Below are 13790 nucleotides of genomic sequence, written 5' to 3'. Positions count from 1 at the left end.
AATAGTTTTGTCTACATTTTAAATTATTCTAATTGGCTAATCTATCTATCTATCTATCTATCTATCTATCTATCTATCTATCTATCTATCTATCTATCTATCTATCTATCTATCTCCTGATTTGAAACCTATTATCCTCTAAATATATGAAAATAAATACCTATTTCAGGTGACTAATACACTAGTGCAATTAAATAAATTGAAGAAATTTAAAAAAAAAAAAGGACTCACAGTTGACAAAGACCATTTTAATGCACAACTCTTAATATGTAGTACATCAAATAAACACAAAGCAACTCCAGTATAAATGACAACTGACATTACAAAAAAAAAAAACAGTTTTTCTAAAACATTAACCTGGAACGAGAGCCAGTTCTCAACAACAGTTCTCGGCCACACGTAGAATAGAAAGTTCATTGGCTGTAGTAATTTATACAGTATCTTCATAGGCTAGCGTATCTCCAGTCTCTATGATCCTGATCTCTCAAGCGTGGCTGATTCTCCATTCGCACTGACTTACAAACAGTTTCAGTGTTTCAAAGCACAAGAGACAGCCGAGTCCGTGTGATCGGTTTCCACGTGCTGTACTCACGGGGGTCTTTCAAGACACACACACCTCGGCTGGGGTGTTAGACGTGGGCGCCGGGTCGGCTTTCACCTGGCCGGCAGACATTTTCTTCTTGAAGAGACGTATGCTGAGCTGCAGCAGTTCCTGGTCCACCACAGGAGCACTAGTGTAGATCTGCTTAGTCGTCCCCTGAGACCAAGACAATCGTTCAGATGTTACTGGAGTACAGCAAAACTCATTGGGAATAAAAACATGGATCACTTTGTCTGGAAATGATAATTTTGTTAAGGATGCAGCACTTGACAAATGATGATGTAATAAGATATTTAAAATAACCTACCTAGACGAGTTATTATGCAAACAAGGCGTTATATTGCCAAAAGTTTTGGGACACCCCTCCAAATCATTGAATTCAGGTGTTGGGCTCAGCCACTTAGTTCCAGTGAAAGGAACTCTTAATGCTTCAACATACCGAGACATTTTAGACAATTTCATGCTCCCAACTTTGTGGGAACAGTTTGGGGATGAACCCTACCTGTTCCAACATGACTGTACACCAGTGCACAAAGCAAGGTCCATAAAGACCTGGACACCTTTGGGATGAATTAGAGCGGTGTCCGCTCCAATTCATCTCAAAGGTGTTCTATGGGGTTGAGACCAGTCAAGTTACTCCACACCAAACTCAGTCTTTATGGACCTTGCTTTGTGCACTGGTGTGCAGTCATGTTGGAACAGGAAGGGGTCATCCCCAAACTGTTCCCACAAAGTTGGAAGCATGAAATTGTCTAAAATGTCTTGGTATGAAGCTGAAGCATTAAGAGTTCCTTTCACTGGAACTAAGGGGCCAAGCCCAAACCCTGAATTCAATGATTTGGAGGGGTGTCCCAAAACGTTTGGCAATATAGTGTATGCATAAATATAAAAAATGGTCTTGTTTGAGAAGTGTTTCTTCTGCAGCTGTATGAATAACAGCAGTGAATAACTTGCATTATTTTAGAGTCTGAGAGGACTGCACAGCTCAGCCTTAGGTCACTCTACCAGACCTCTAATTCAGATGTTGAATCACGGTGAAGTAACTGATAACACTGAACTCTGTAGCACAGGTACAACTGTGTGGTTTATTCTACTCTATCCACTTCCTTTTTTTCGAATCTGGTTCCTCTGATGGTTCCTCACATCATCCTGGATTTTTCCCTCTCCATAGTCACCTGTTGCTTCATCATCAATGTACATCTACATCCAGATTTCTGTAAAGCTGCTTTGGGACAATGTTTACAGTTAAAAGCACTACACTAATTAAACTGAAGGTCACATATTTCACCTTGTCGTTTTTGAGGAGTTGCCTACGGATGGCGAGGTCTCGACGTGCACAGAGAGCCTTTCCGCACGGCCCCAGGTTTCTCAGCAGGTTTGTTCTTTCTGTTCTCCTGTTGAAGGCGGCCATGTTCAGGGCACCAAGGTCATGCTCAAACAGCTTCTCTGCATCTGAAAACAGCAGCAGGAATGAGATCAGTTTATAAAGCTCGGCACCAGCTTAACAATGAAGCACAGTTTTAAAGGGAAAGGGGTAGGGTACTTAAGAATATTTAGCCTTATCTGCCATCTACTGCATCAGTGCTATTTCCTCACCTTTAGAATCCTCTAGCTCTTTGGCGCAGACGTCTTTAACGCGTGCAAGGAGCTGCGGACCAGCCAGACGTCGAGAGACACCCGACCGCAGCAGCATGGCTCCGGGTGTGAATCTAAGCAGTGCAGCCCCGGGTGCCCGGGTTTCCTGTTTCTGCTTGGGCATCAGGCTGGACCAGTCTACATCAATCACATCCAGTGGTCCTGCAGGTGAAGAGTAACATATGTATAATTGAAAAGCGACTTATTCTTAAACAGTTTAAAGGAATTTAGCAACAAGATTTTATATGATAAAAATATTTAGAAGCACGAAAACTGAAAGAGACTTGCCAGAATTTCCCTATGATAGTGTTTCCTCACCACATATTTACTCTGAATGTGCCATTACAGTATAATCATCCATTCTGAAGACATAGCAAGTATTGACTGTAGCCAACAGCACAAATTTACCTGGGATTTTCTCTTCATCCTGCTGATCGTCTCTTTTCTGGCTGTCGGCCAAAATCTCATCCAGCTCGTCATCACTGATGGGCTCATATTCCTCCCCACCTGACACCGCAGACTGGGCGTCCTCACCCTTCCCTTCATCTTCTATGGGAATAAACACACTCTGATTCAGACCACAGCAAACATGCTACCAGGTTCAACATAGTGTACAATAGAACTGGGAGAAGAGGGGAATTTTTTTATTTTTTAGAAAACCAGCTCACCATCAAGGCTGTCTATCTTCTCTGTTTCACAGCGTTCAATCTGTACATGTGGCTCGTCTGTAGCGCTGGGTTTGTCCATGTCCACTAGGGCTTCTCTAGGCAGCAGGGGCTCATAGTCTCCTCGCTCCATCCGCATCTCTGCTCGGCTCTTGGGTTCCCCCAGCGGTGGGGGGTCAAAGGGCAGCATGCGCTCTCGTTCTCCCCTGTCTCTGTCCCGGTCTCGCTCCCTATCACCACGATCACGGTCAAGGCGCTCATTTGAGAGCAGTCCTTCAGGCAGTAGTCTCTCCCTCTCACGCATCTCACGCAAGTCCCGTTCTCTGATTGGCTCGCGGTTAGGGCGGAGAAGGAGGGGTTCACGACCTCGAACACCCCATTCACGGGGTTCTGGCTCCCAATCACGCTGCTGTGATAGTGGCTGGTTCTGCGGTTGCCGGTACTCCTTCCTGTCTCGCTCAAACTGGTCCCGCTCACGGTCCCGCTCACGGCTGTCATGTGAACCGGCCCGAGAGCGACCTTGTCGCTCTGACTCCGGGGAGCTGCGACGAGAACTGTGACTACGAGAGTCCTGCCGGTCTGAAAAATAAACAAAATACAGTTGCAGTACGTGATGTTTCATCACCAACCAAAAAAAAAAAAAAGAGCCAATCTAATCAAAAGAATAATATTTGTGACCTAACATTTTTGCTAGCATTAGTAACATAGGTATTTTTATTTTGCAACAGGGATTACCTGATGAAGTACTGCGACTCGGCTCTCCTCTTCTTAACTGATCAATCCTCGACTTTCGCTCCTCCCTTCCTCCGATCGGTTCAGCGACTGCCGCTCTATCCCTCTCTCGTTCCCGTTCTCTCTCCCGGTCTCGGGAATTGGCACCCTGTCCGCGTGCCCTGCGTGATCGTGACCCCTGCTGGGTGTCGTCTGTGCGGTGGGCCGAGTCATTGGAGGGTGACCGGAGTCGACGCGATGTTGCCCGGCTTGGGTTGCTACCCATGCTGCTACTGCGCTGCTGCCTTTGGTCAGCCTGCTGCGGTTTGCGCAACACGTGCTTCGGCAGCAGCGGCTGCAGTGGAAGTGGATGAATCGCCATGGGTGGGTCTGGGAGCAGCGGGGCCAAGGGTGGGTTTCTGCGGGGCTGCAGCCGCTCAGGAGCTAGCTCAGATGAAGCTTCGTTGCGTTCGGGGACCTCCTCATCAGACCAGTCACTGAAGTTAGGGTCCATTTTAAGCGGTGCCGCTAAAGCATGGCCCGACATCAGCGCACGCTGAGAAGGCAAGTCCTCTTTGTTGATCGGTGGAGGTGTCTGAGGGCCACGGCGTCTCTTGCTGATGGGCTGCTCATCTTCAGATGGGTCAGACTCAGCGCCCCGGGAACGCTTCCGCCTCCGGTCCAGTAATTTCTTCTTGACCATCTTAGGGGGAGAGAGGAGTGGACGTGGAGCTTCAGAGGGTACTGAGGAGGAAGCAGGTGGTGGGGGCTCAGGGTTAAAGCGGTCACCACCAGCATTAGTGCTCTCATCCTCTTTCCTGGTCTTCTTCAGGTTCTTTTTCTGAGACTTTGTTTTCTTCTTGCCTTCCTCATGGCTGGTCAATGCAGAATCTCGTCCATCAGGGCCGCCAGTCGAGGGGGCAGGTGGCGTGATGGCATCTCTCTGCTCTTTACCCCTTCGAGACTCAGATGCTGGCGTATTCAGAGAACCCTCAGATGAATGATCCCCACGTCGCTCCAACCCTCTACCTGCAGCTCGCTCACTCCGAGGCTCTGCTTCTTCATGCCGACCACGCCCATCCTTCTTGTCCGCTCGACGTTCATTGTCCCTCCAGCGCGCAGGCTTGTCATCAGTGGAGACACGGGGAGGGGAGCGGCTTGGCTCCTGGGGAAGGACAACCTGACTCAGGAGTCTGTGTTTATCACCTGCACAAAAAAAAGCATGCAGAGTCAGAAGAACTGTAAAGAATACACCACTTTGCAATGCAGTGTTCTTTGCTTCAGTCTCATTTTACTGTTATCTTTTACATATTCATTATCTTTACTAATAGAGTTACCTTTTTCCTCAGTACTATTGTAGCTATCACTGTCTGCAGGGCTACCTTCTCGCACTTTTTTAGGAGAAGGCCGAGGGCTGGGAGTGTTCTCCACACGGTGCCTCTTGCGACCACTAATAGAGATGTAATGTTTCACTTTAAAAGTTTAGTGAAATTAACCACACTTGTCGAACACAATGAATAAAAACGTTTAGGAGCAGCTGTTAGCTAAAGCTTTGAAACTAACCTGGTTTTTCGCTCTTCGTGAGTTTCTCTGGCCGAGCGTTCATCTCGCGCTTCCTCTCTTCTCTCCCGCCTCTCCTCTCTGCCTTTCTCCCTCTCCTCCCATTCTCTCTGCCTCTCCCTCTCACGCTCCCTCTCTTTCCTCTCCCGTTCCCGCTCTTCTCTCTCTCGTTCACGCTCTCTCTCTCTCTCCCTCTCCTCTCGTTCTCGCTCTCTCTCCCGTTCCTCCCTCTCCCGTTCCCTTTCTCGCTCCCGCTCTCTTTCCTCCCTCTCCCTTTCTCGTTCCCGCTCTCTCTCACGTTCTCGCTCCCTGGCCCTTTCCCGCTCCCTCTCCCTCTCAGCCTCTCTCTCCCTCTCTTTCTCTCTTTCCCGCTCCCTCTCTCTCTCCCTTTCCCTCTCTCTGTCTCGTTCGCGGCCCTCTCGCTCACGACCCCTGTCCTCCCGTCTGTCCTCGCCTCGGTCGCTCCGTCTCTCGTCTCTCCTCTCCTCACGCTCGGTGTCCTCACTGCGGCCATGGTGGCGACCAGGTGAGGGTGCCCTCTGATCTGCTAAACATAAAAGCAGGTGCACATTTCTAATTAGTAAAGAAATAAGCAGTTCAATCAATAAATGCATCAGCATAGGGGTTTATAAATGTAATTAAGGGTCTTCTCTTTGAAAGACTTGCTGGACAGAGATATCTTCTAACCTCTGTCCCTGTGGTCTCGTCGTTCTCGGTCTGCCTGACTGCCACGGCGGTCGTAAGACGAATCTCGGGCCTGCTCTCCACGCTGCCTGTCATTGTCATAGCGATCACGTTCTGTCCCCCTCTCTGTGTTTCTCTCAGAGCTCCTTTCTCTTAGGCCACTGCCACGAGACTCCCATCCATCATGGCCTCCGCTGTCTGCCTGTGAGGTACGAGACCCTCGAGCTGATCCTGTGCAGGAAGGGGTAAAAGGATATGACATTAACACCCAAACATTTGAAAACATGTCTAACATCCAGATCGATTTTCATACCTTTCTCAGCGTTATCTGATGCACGTCCCCTTCCTCTTCCCATCCTCTCTGCACGTGATTCGTTCCTGCTCTCCGCCCTGCTCTCGCTCCGCCCCTCTTCTCTCCCATGTCCTCTTCCATAACTTCTTTCATCCTGCACTGACGCATCATCTTTTCTGTGAGTATCATTTCTTTCCCTCTCTCTGTCCCTCTCTCTCTCACGGTCCCTCTCCCTGTCCCGGTCTCTCTCTCTGCGCTCTGCTGACTCCCGGCCTGAACGGTCTCTAGTGTCCCGCACATCCTTTGCATCACTGGCGCGGTGTTGTCGATCATCACGAGTGTCTCGGCGGTCTCGGTCGAAGCGCCGGTCTCGGTCACGACTCTCGCGTTCATCTCGCGAGGAGCTCTGATCGGCCTCATAGCTGCGATCGTCTCGCCCGCTGTCTTTCTCACGCTTCCCGCGACTCTCTGGTTCCCGAAGACAGACAGAGAACAGTATTGATTTGTTAGATTACATTTTGTTAGTTTTTTAAACTTTATGGCTTAGAAAGTATGCTAAACTCATACCATCTCTGCGTTCATGACGTCTGTCGTGAGTGGGGCTTCTCTCCCTCTCTCCCCGTCCTCTCTCTTTTTCCCGATCCCGGCCCTGCGAGTGATGGCGAGAGGCAGGGCTTGACCTCTGAGGCGTGGGGGGCGACCGGGAACGTGAGCGACGTGAGGCCTGAGTGGTTGTGGGTGAGGATGACAAGGCGGGAAGCAGGTCCCGCTGGTAGGATGGGGAGGTGGAACCACGGCGACGGCGAGGAGATGGAGAGTGGCGTTGGTGGGAAGACCCAGAGTGAGATGAGGGGGAGTGATGAGGGCGGGATGGAGGAGAGGGGCTCCGGTGGTGACGTGGTGGGGTACGAGACCTAGAAGAGAACAAAAGAAACGACAACAAAAATATTATTTATATTAACACACAATTCAATTCAACACACAATGAGCGATGTACTATTTCCAGAGCTTAATTCAACCTGAATTGATTAATTCTCCTCCAGTAGGGTTTGTGTATTTAGAAATGCGTCTCATTTGCTAATCTATTCTTCTATCATCAGGTTAGAAAATTTCACAATATTTTCAAGTAGCTGAATGGCGAGTTCCACTTTCAAAATATTCTTGGAGGACATTCTATGGGAAAAAGTATCCAACAAACATCCTATCTGTGAGACTTAAATGCGTTAAACAGAATAATCATATCCAAACCTTCAGGCTGTTTCAACTGCAGTAATTTTGTTTACCTCTGCGGTGAGCTTTGTTTCTGGGTGGCTGCCTTGGGGGATGAGGACTTCCTCCTGGTCTGAGGCGACATCTCTCGCCCGGGAGACGACACACTTCCAGAACGTTCCTCTGACGTCACCGATCGTTTAGCCTTGTGGGAACTGTCTGAGCGATCCCTGCAATACCCACCAAGTTATTCAGTCTGATTTAAGGGGTATTTATCCAACACTACAAATTAGATTTTTGTACCTGCGCTTCTCTTTTTTCTCCTTGTGCTTATCGCTGTCCCGGCCCCGCTCCTTGGCTTCTTTCTGCTTATCTTCGCTCTTTTCTTTATTCTTGTGTTTTCCCTTGTGCTTTTTCCCCCCTACGGGCAGGTCCAAGGGCACAGGGGGAGGGGGGCTGGGTGTGCGTGGGCCTTTCTTCTTGCTGTGCCCACTCTTAGAGGATCTGATTAAAGATTAGGGTGGCAAATGAATTGATCAACCAAAGCATTAGTAGAAAGAATGAGTCCACACCTGGTCTGTGGTTTTGGCCTGCGATAACACAACTGGAAACTAAATGATCTAGTCTTTCATCATGGATATGAATCAGGGCTGGTGCAGTGCCAAGCCAGGAGTGAGACAATCTTTGGTTAATTGCTGTATTTAGCATGAATAACATTATTATTACTATCACCTATTCATAGAACACACTTGTATTTGTTATTACAACATAAAACAACTGCTATTACACAGCTATAGTTTTCACAGACTGTCTTTCCCCAAACTAAACAGCTGCCCAAGGAACATATGCACCAAACCTTCATCTGAGTAGGTATCAGAGTTAAAACATACCTGCTCTCAGCCTCCTCTGTTCTGCTCTGCTCCATCACCGGGGAGGAGATAACTGATGAAGAGGAAGATTTCTTCTCCTTCTTGCCAGAGCTGCTGCCTTTCCCGATGGATTTCCGTTTAGGAGAACCGCTGGGTTTTCGTTTTGGGGAGCCGCTGGACTTGCGGGACAGGGGTGAATTCTTGGAGCTGGAGTGATCGGGAGACCCCTTAAAAAAAATCAAAAAAAAAAATCAAGACACTCTGTAATACACAAGAAACGCATGCTGTGCCACCAAATGTATAATTCAAGCAGAACTGCAAAGCCTCTATGTGATTCAAGTACAATAGGCCATGTTCAGACAAGCAGCTCAGATTATAATACAAGTTTCCATAAAAAGGTCCCATGTTTTTCCAGACATTGTTCAGCTCAGTTAAAAACATTTATTTTACCTAATGTAGCCTCAAGAATGATTTACATTGGAGAGCGAGTCTGAACATAGAGAAGGTTGTAAGAGGAACACATACAGAAAGAAAATAAGTGCAAACACAATCACTACTTAAAGCTTCTGGCATTTTTATAAGCAACGATATTGACAATTCTGTATATAAACACTTTTCATTTCACCGCATATCATGGATATACTGTATTATAAAACATAAGCAATATATTCTCTTCAATTTATACAACCTTACACACACCTGTGGTTAAAGAAACCTGATTAAACAAAATGTCCAGTGGATCTATTCATTTATAACACCCTTCCTTAAGGTTTGCTTTTTACTTAACTGATAAATGTTTCTCCATTTTGAGAACAAATTGAATTTGGGTCATTTGTCAATGTTTTTAAAACTGCCATACTTAGGGAGAGATTTAATTTTATCACCTACTATTATTCAAGTATATTTATTATTCTTTACTGAATTTTCAATGCAGTTTAATCAAACCTGCGGAAAAGGACTATATGAGCTAAAGTACCTTATCTTTAGAAGTGCTGCTGGTCCTGGTCTTGGTCACTGATTCCTTTTTCCGAGAATAAGCAGGGTTAAAATTACGGCTCGTCAAACCGTCATGTCTTGTACATGGTTTGCATTAAATGAACAGCAGCTCATAAACGTGAAGCCGCTTTAATAAATGAGGGTTTGTACCTCCTTCTTAATGAGGAGCTCTTCGCGTTTGTCCATGTTCTCCTGCTCGAGCTTCATCAGCTCGTTCTGGATCTTCTGCCTCTTCATTTCCAGCGATAATTCGTAATCGTAGTCACCGTTATCAGAGTCTTTCAGTAACAAAAGGGATGGATTAGAAGTCATGAAAATGTGTCGCCAAAAATAAAACTCTCAAATAGCATTCTAGTATTAATCTCACAGTTACTGCTTTCCATTCGAAATATTTGAGAGAAATTATTGTATTGCAAATTTATTACAAAGCAGTGAAAAACTGCTGCCATGTAAGCTTTACTTTGTTTAATGCTGTTATTCGAGAACAAGTGTTTTAGTTACAGAATGTAGTAATAAAGAAGCAATTTTTATAAAGCGCTTGTAAACGTCTATTATTAAAAGGTCAAATATTAAGAACCACTTTTTGTATTTGATTCTGTAACACAGTAATGACAGGATATATACGCTATATTGCCAAAGGTTTTGGGACACCCCTCCAAAATCATTGAATTCAGGTGTGGTTTTTCAGGGGTTGGGCTCGGCCCCTTAGTTCCAGTGAAAGGAACTCTTAATGCTTCAGCTTCATACCAAGACATTTTGGACAATTTCATGCTCACAACTTTGTGGGAACAGTTTGGGGATGACCCCTTCCTGTTCCAACATGACTGTACACCAGTGCACAAAGCAAGGTCCATAAAGACATGGATGAGTGAGTTTGGTGTGGAGGAACTTCTCAGAATCCTGACCTCAACCTGATAGAACACCTTTGGGATGAATTAGAGCGGAGACTGTGAACCAGACCAAAACTGGGACCTCTGCCTTTACATGCACATGAATGTAATATGGAGTTGGCTCACCCTTTGCAGCTATAACAGCTTCAAATCTTCTGGGAAGGCTTTCCACAAGGTTTAGGAGTGTGTTTATGGGAATTTTTGACCACTGCTCTAGAAGTGCATTTGTGAGGTCAGGCACTGATGTTGGACGAGAAGGTCTGGCTCACAGTCTCTGCTGTAATTCAGATTGTCAGGATTCTGTGAAGTTCCTCTACACCAAACTCACTTATCCATGTCTTTATGGACCTTGCCTTGTGCACTGGTCTACAGTCATGTTGGAACAGGAAGGGGTCATCCCCAAACTGTTCCCACAAAGTTGGGAGCATGAAATTGTCCAAAATGTCTTGGTATGAAGCTGAAGCATTAAGAGTTCCTTTCCCTGGAACTAAGGGGCCGAGCCCAACCTCTGAATTCAATGATTTGGAGGGGCGTCCCAAAACTTATCAATCAACCTTTAGACATGTGCTGTAATACTTTATAATTCAACACAGTGTAGTGCGTTTCAGAAATCTTACCTTCACGATTGGCTTCCCACTCTGCTGCTTCCTCTTCGCTGGCTGGCGTTCGTTCTTTAGTGATCTTTATATCCTCTTTCTCTCTGTGTCTGCTTCGGGATGAATCTCTCTGCTGTTCACACACACGTTCTAGCATTAGCGCACTGTGCAAAAGGAGAAGAAGAGTGCAGCTGGATTTGTTAACTGGTCTTACTCTAGTTGTGGGTGAAGTAGGTTCGTCTTGATCTCTTTTCTGAGTGTCTGCATCTACATCCTGTCTCTTATTTTTCATCCTCTCCCGGAGATCACCAGTGGGCCTCTCGGAAGACCTGTACACAGAATAGCAGAGCAGCGTTGTTAAATAGCTTTAATAGATGTTTATGCAGATGTTCAAAAGCTGACAATTTTATTTATGGACTCATATTTGTGTTTATTCACCCTCAGCGGCACTTTTTTTTTTTTTGTTGTTTTTTTTGAATCAGTGATGAAATTCCCAAATGTAGTATGCATATAAAAAAAAAAAAACAAGAATGCAAGTAATATGTTAATAACAATATGCAAATTTATGCAAATCAAGGATGAACAGGTTTGCGTTCACAGAATTTGTATCTGACATGAGGTCTAGGTTATAATGACTGGAATAGACATCTTATTGTTCGTGTATATACATAAAAAAAAAAAAATCACATATGTATGCGTAATAGGGTTTTTTAGGTATGCATACTAATAAAACTAGTATGCAAATTAAGTATGCATATTTACAGTGTTTTCTGATGTTACACAAAATATCTCCAAGGAGAAAAACAAGCTGCTTAGATGTAACCTCACATTTTTTAGGTTTTAGTATTTATTCAGAGATATTTTCCTGCCTCGAGCAAGGGTTATTACATCTTGTAATATTCTTTTGGGAGAGAAATGACTAAGTAATCTAAAACATGCTAATGCTAATGTTATTTTTTGGTTTGTTTTATTTTCCCCCTTCCTTGTTGTCATGTCCATCAGGACCAGGTCAGTGGAAAGCTGCCTCACCTGCTGAATGCTCCAGAAAAATTCTTGCCTCTTGCCGGAGTTCCATGCGTGTAGCGACAAGTGTTGCCGTAACTGCAATTTCCTGTCTTCAACCAATTTCTACACTGGGTCTGAGGGAAATTAAAGTAGAATTCAACTCGGCGTCCATGCATTACTGAATCATGAGATAATCATAGGGCTGCTGCTCTTTAGCAAATTAAATGTCAGAGATTGTAGACATTTTTAATCCAAATCAAGATATGAGCCAGCCAAAGTGAGGAGTTTGTTTCTACGGTCTCCAATCAATCAGCAAATTGATGCCTATGCAATTTAATGACGAAATCAGATCTCAGACTAGAAATCAGTTCAGATCTCAGTACCAGATGTGAAAGCAGTTTAAAGAAAGCAGAAAGCAGTTCACCTCTGTGGCATTACTGCCCGTGCTGGGTCCGAGTCTCTCGAAGACGCTGGGCCTGCGGGATGGAGTGGTCGTACTGCTGCTGCTCTCTGAGATAGTCTTCGAGTTTTCCACTGTCACCTTCCGCCTGATCTTGGACATTCTGCAGGGCTTGAGACAGAAATTTTTTTTGTATTACTACAACATGCTTATATTACACATTCTAAGCTCTCTCTGTCTCTCTCTCTCTACACTGATCAGGCATAACATTATGAGCACTGAGAGGAAGTGAATAACACTGATGATCTCCTCATCATGGCACCTGTTAGTGGGTGGGATATATTAGACAGCAAGTGAACATTTTGTCCTCAAAGCTGATGTGTTAGAAGCAGGAAAAATGGACAGGTGTAAGGATTTGAGGGAGTTTGACAAGGACCAAATTGTGATGGCTAGACCACTGGATCAGAGCATCTCCAAAACTGCAGCTCTTGTGGGGTGTTCCCGGTCTGCAGTGGTCAGTATCTATCAAAAGTGGCCCAAGGAAGGAACAGTGGTGAACCGGTGACAGGGTCATGGGCGGCCAAGGCTCATTGATGCACACGGGAAGAGAAGGCTGGCCCGTGTGATCCGATCTAACAGACGAGCTACAGTTGCTCAAATTGCTGAAGAAGTTAATGATGGTTCTAATAGAAAGGTGTCAGAATACACAGTGCATGATGGAGTCAGGGCTGTTTCAGCAGCGAAAAGGGGGACCAACACAATATTAGGCAGGTGGTCATAATGTTATGCCTGGTCAGTGTATGTATCTCTCATATAATATTGGTCATTTTACAAACCTAAAGATCATATAAGCAAGACTTTAGTGAAAATCTTTAAAACGTCATTTGTTCCTCTTTACTTCTGGGGAGTAGACAAGCTTAAAATGCTCTATATTTATTTCTGGCTGAAATTTAAAAAGATTTTTATTTCAAGAAAACCCTTAAATATATTCAGAATTTAATGTATAGTAGAAAATTTGACCACGTGAAGAGTTTTCACAGACCACTAAAAATTTCTGAGTTAAGGACACACACACACACACACACTCTCTCTCTCAATAAATCCAGGGTGTTCATAATTTATTCCAGTCTGCTGAATCCCAAAATAATTCTAACAAGAACAAATACTGAAGCTTTTTAACTAAACAAAACTGACGCTCACATTAACTAGCAAATGAATGAACGTTAGCTAGTTAGCAGGCTAGCAAGTGAAACCTGCTAGCCACTTAGCACGAGTGCACTTGAGCATGTTGACTTACACGAGCAGCAGCTAAAATTATATTAATGATTAAATTTCCATCATTAGTATTTTATCTATTTAATTGCAAAAGCGCTTTAATTAGACGAGGTCCTGTTTATCCACCTGCGCTGCAGCCCAGTGAACCAGCTAGCTAACTAGCAGCGTTAGCTCCTTGGTCTAAGCTAACGGTCAATCAAGTCAGGCTATAAACTTAAAGGAAAAAACACTCACCGAAATGTTTAGTTAAGCACCGCGTCCAGTTTCATAAACTGTTGTGAATTTTGTATACTTTACACACAATGAAAATATCGCAGGTCGTTAAACGGGGCTCCCCAAGCCGCCTTCATGATGCTAGGTAGCGAGACGCCGAAATCTCCGAAGGTTGCATCCCAAACGGCA

At 45.0% G+C, this 13790-nt stretch overlaps 1 protein-coding gene across 4 annotated transcripts; it reads right to left on the bottom strand.

Annotated features, from left to right (window-relative positions):
• Positions 1-233: 233 nt before the first annotated feature.
• zc3h13 (zinc finger CCCH-type containing 13) lies at positions 234-13790 on the bottom strand. 4 transcript variants are annotated; one of them, XM_058380498.1, is made up of 21 exons: positions 13623-13790; positions 12138-12284; positions 11738-11847; positions 10923-11037; positions 10730-10841; positions 9373-9500; positions 9203-9247; positions 8248-8453; positions 7661-7861; positions 7432-7587; positions 6716-7062; positions 6170-6616; positions 5860-6087; positions 5176-5719; positions 4950-5062; positions 3637-4818; positions 2905-3480; positions 2645-2785; positions 2198-2398; positions 1890-2053; positions 234-757 (listed from the first exon to the last, which is right to left on the bottom strand). In XM_058380498.1, the coding sequence occupies exons 2-21, from the start codon at positions 12273-12275 to the stop codon at positions 602-604; spliced, it is 5310 nt and encodes a 1769-aa protein (XP_058236481.1). In that variant the 5' UTR covers positions 12276-12284; positions 13623-13790; the 3' UTR covers positions 234-601. The 4 variants fall into 4 exon arrangements, with proteins under 4 accessions (XP_058236481.1, XP_058236482.1, XP_058236483.1 ...); XM_058380499.1 differs by having other exon boundaries at positions 5176-5716; XM_058380500.1 differs by lacking the exon at positions 9203-9247.

Source organism: Hemibagrus wyckioides, linkage group LG26 (assembly GCF_019097595.1).
Source record: "Hemibagrus wyckioides isolate EC202008001 linkage group LG26, SWU_Hwy_1.0, whole genome shotgun sequence".
Classification (NCBI taxonomy): domain Eukaryota; kingdom Metazoa; phylum Chordata; class Actinopteri; order Siluriformes; family Bagridae; genus Hemibagrus; species Hemibagrus wyckioides.
Note: the sequence above shows the minus strand (reverse complement) of the source record. Positions and strands in the feature narration are given on the sequence as shown.

Bases quoted from the DNA above. Each gene is read 5' to 3' on its own strand.
- zc3h13 (XM_058380498.1), bottom strand. From the start codon at position 12,275: ATGTCCAAGATCAGGCGGAAGGTGACAGTGGAAAACTCGAAGACTATC. The intron at 2,786-2,904 runs GTGAGCTGGTTT...TTATTCCCATAG, and splicing joins GAAGATAGACAGCCTTGATG to AAGATGAAGGGAAGGGTGAG. The intron at 2,054-2,197 runs GTGAGGAAATAG...TGCTGTTTTCAG, and splicing joins AGAGCTAGAGGATTCTAAAG to ATGCAGAGAAGCTGTTTGAG.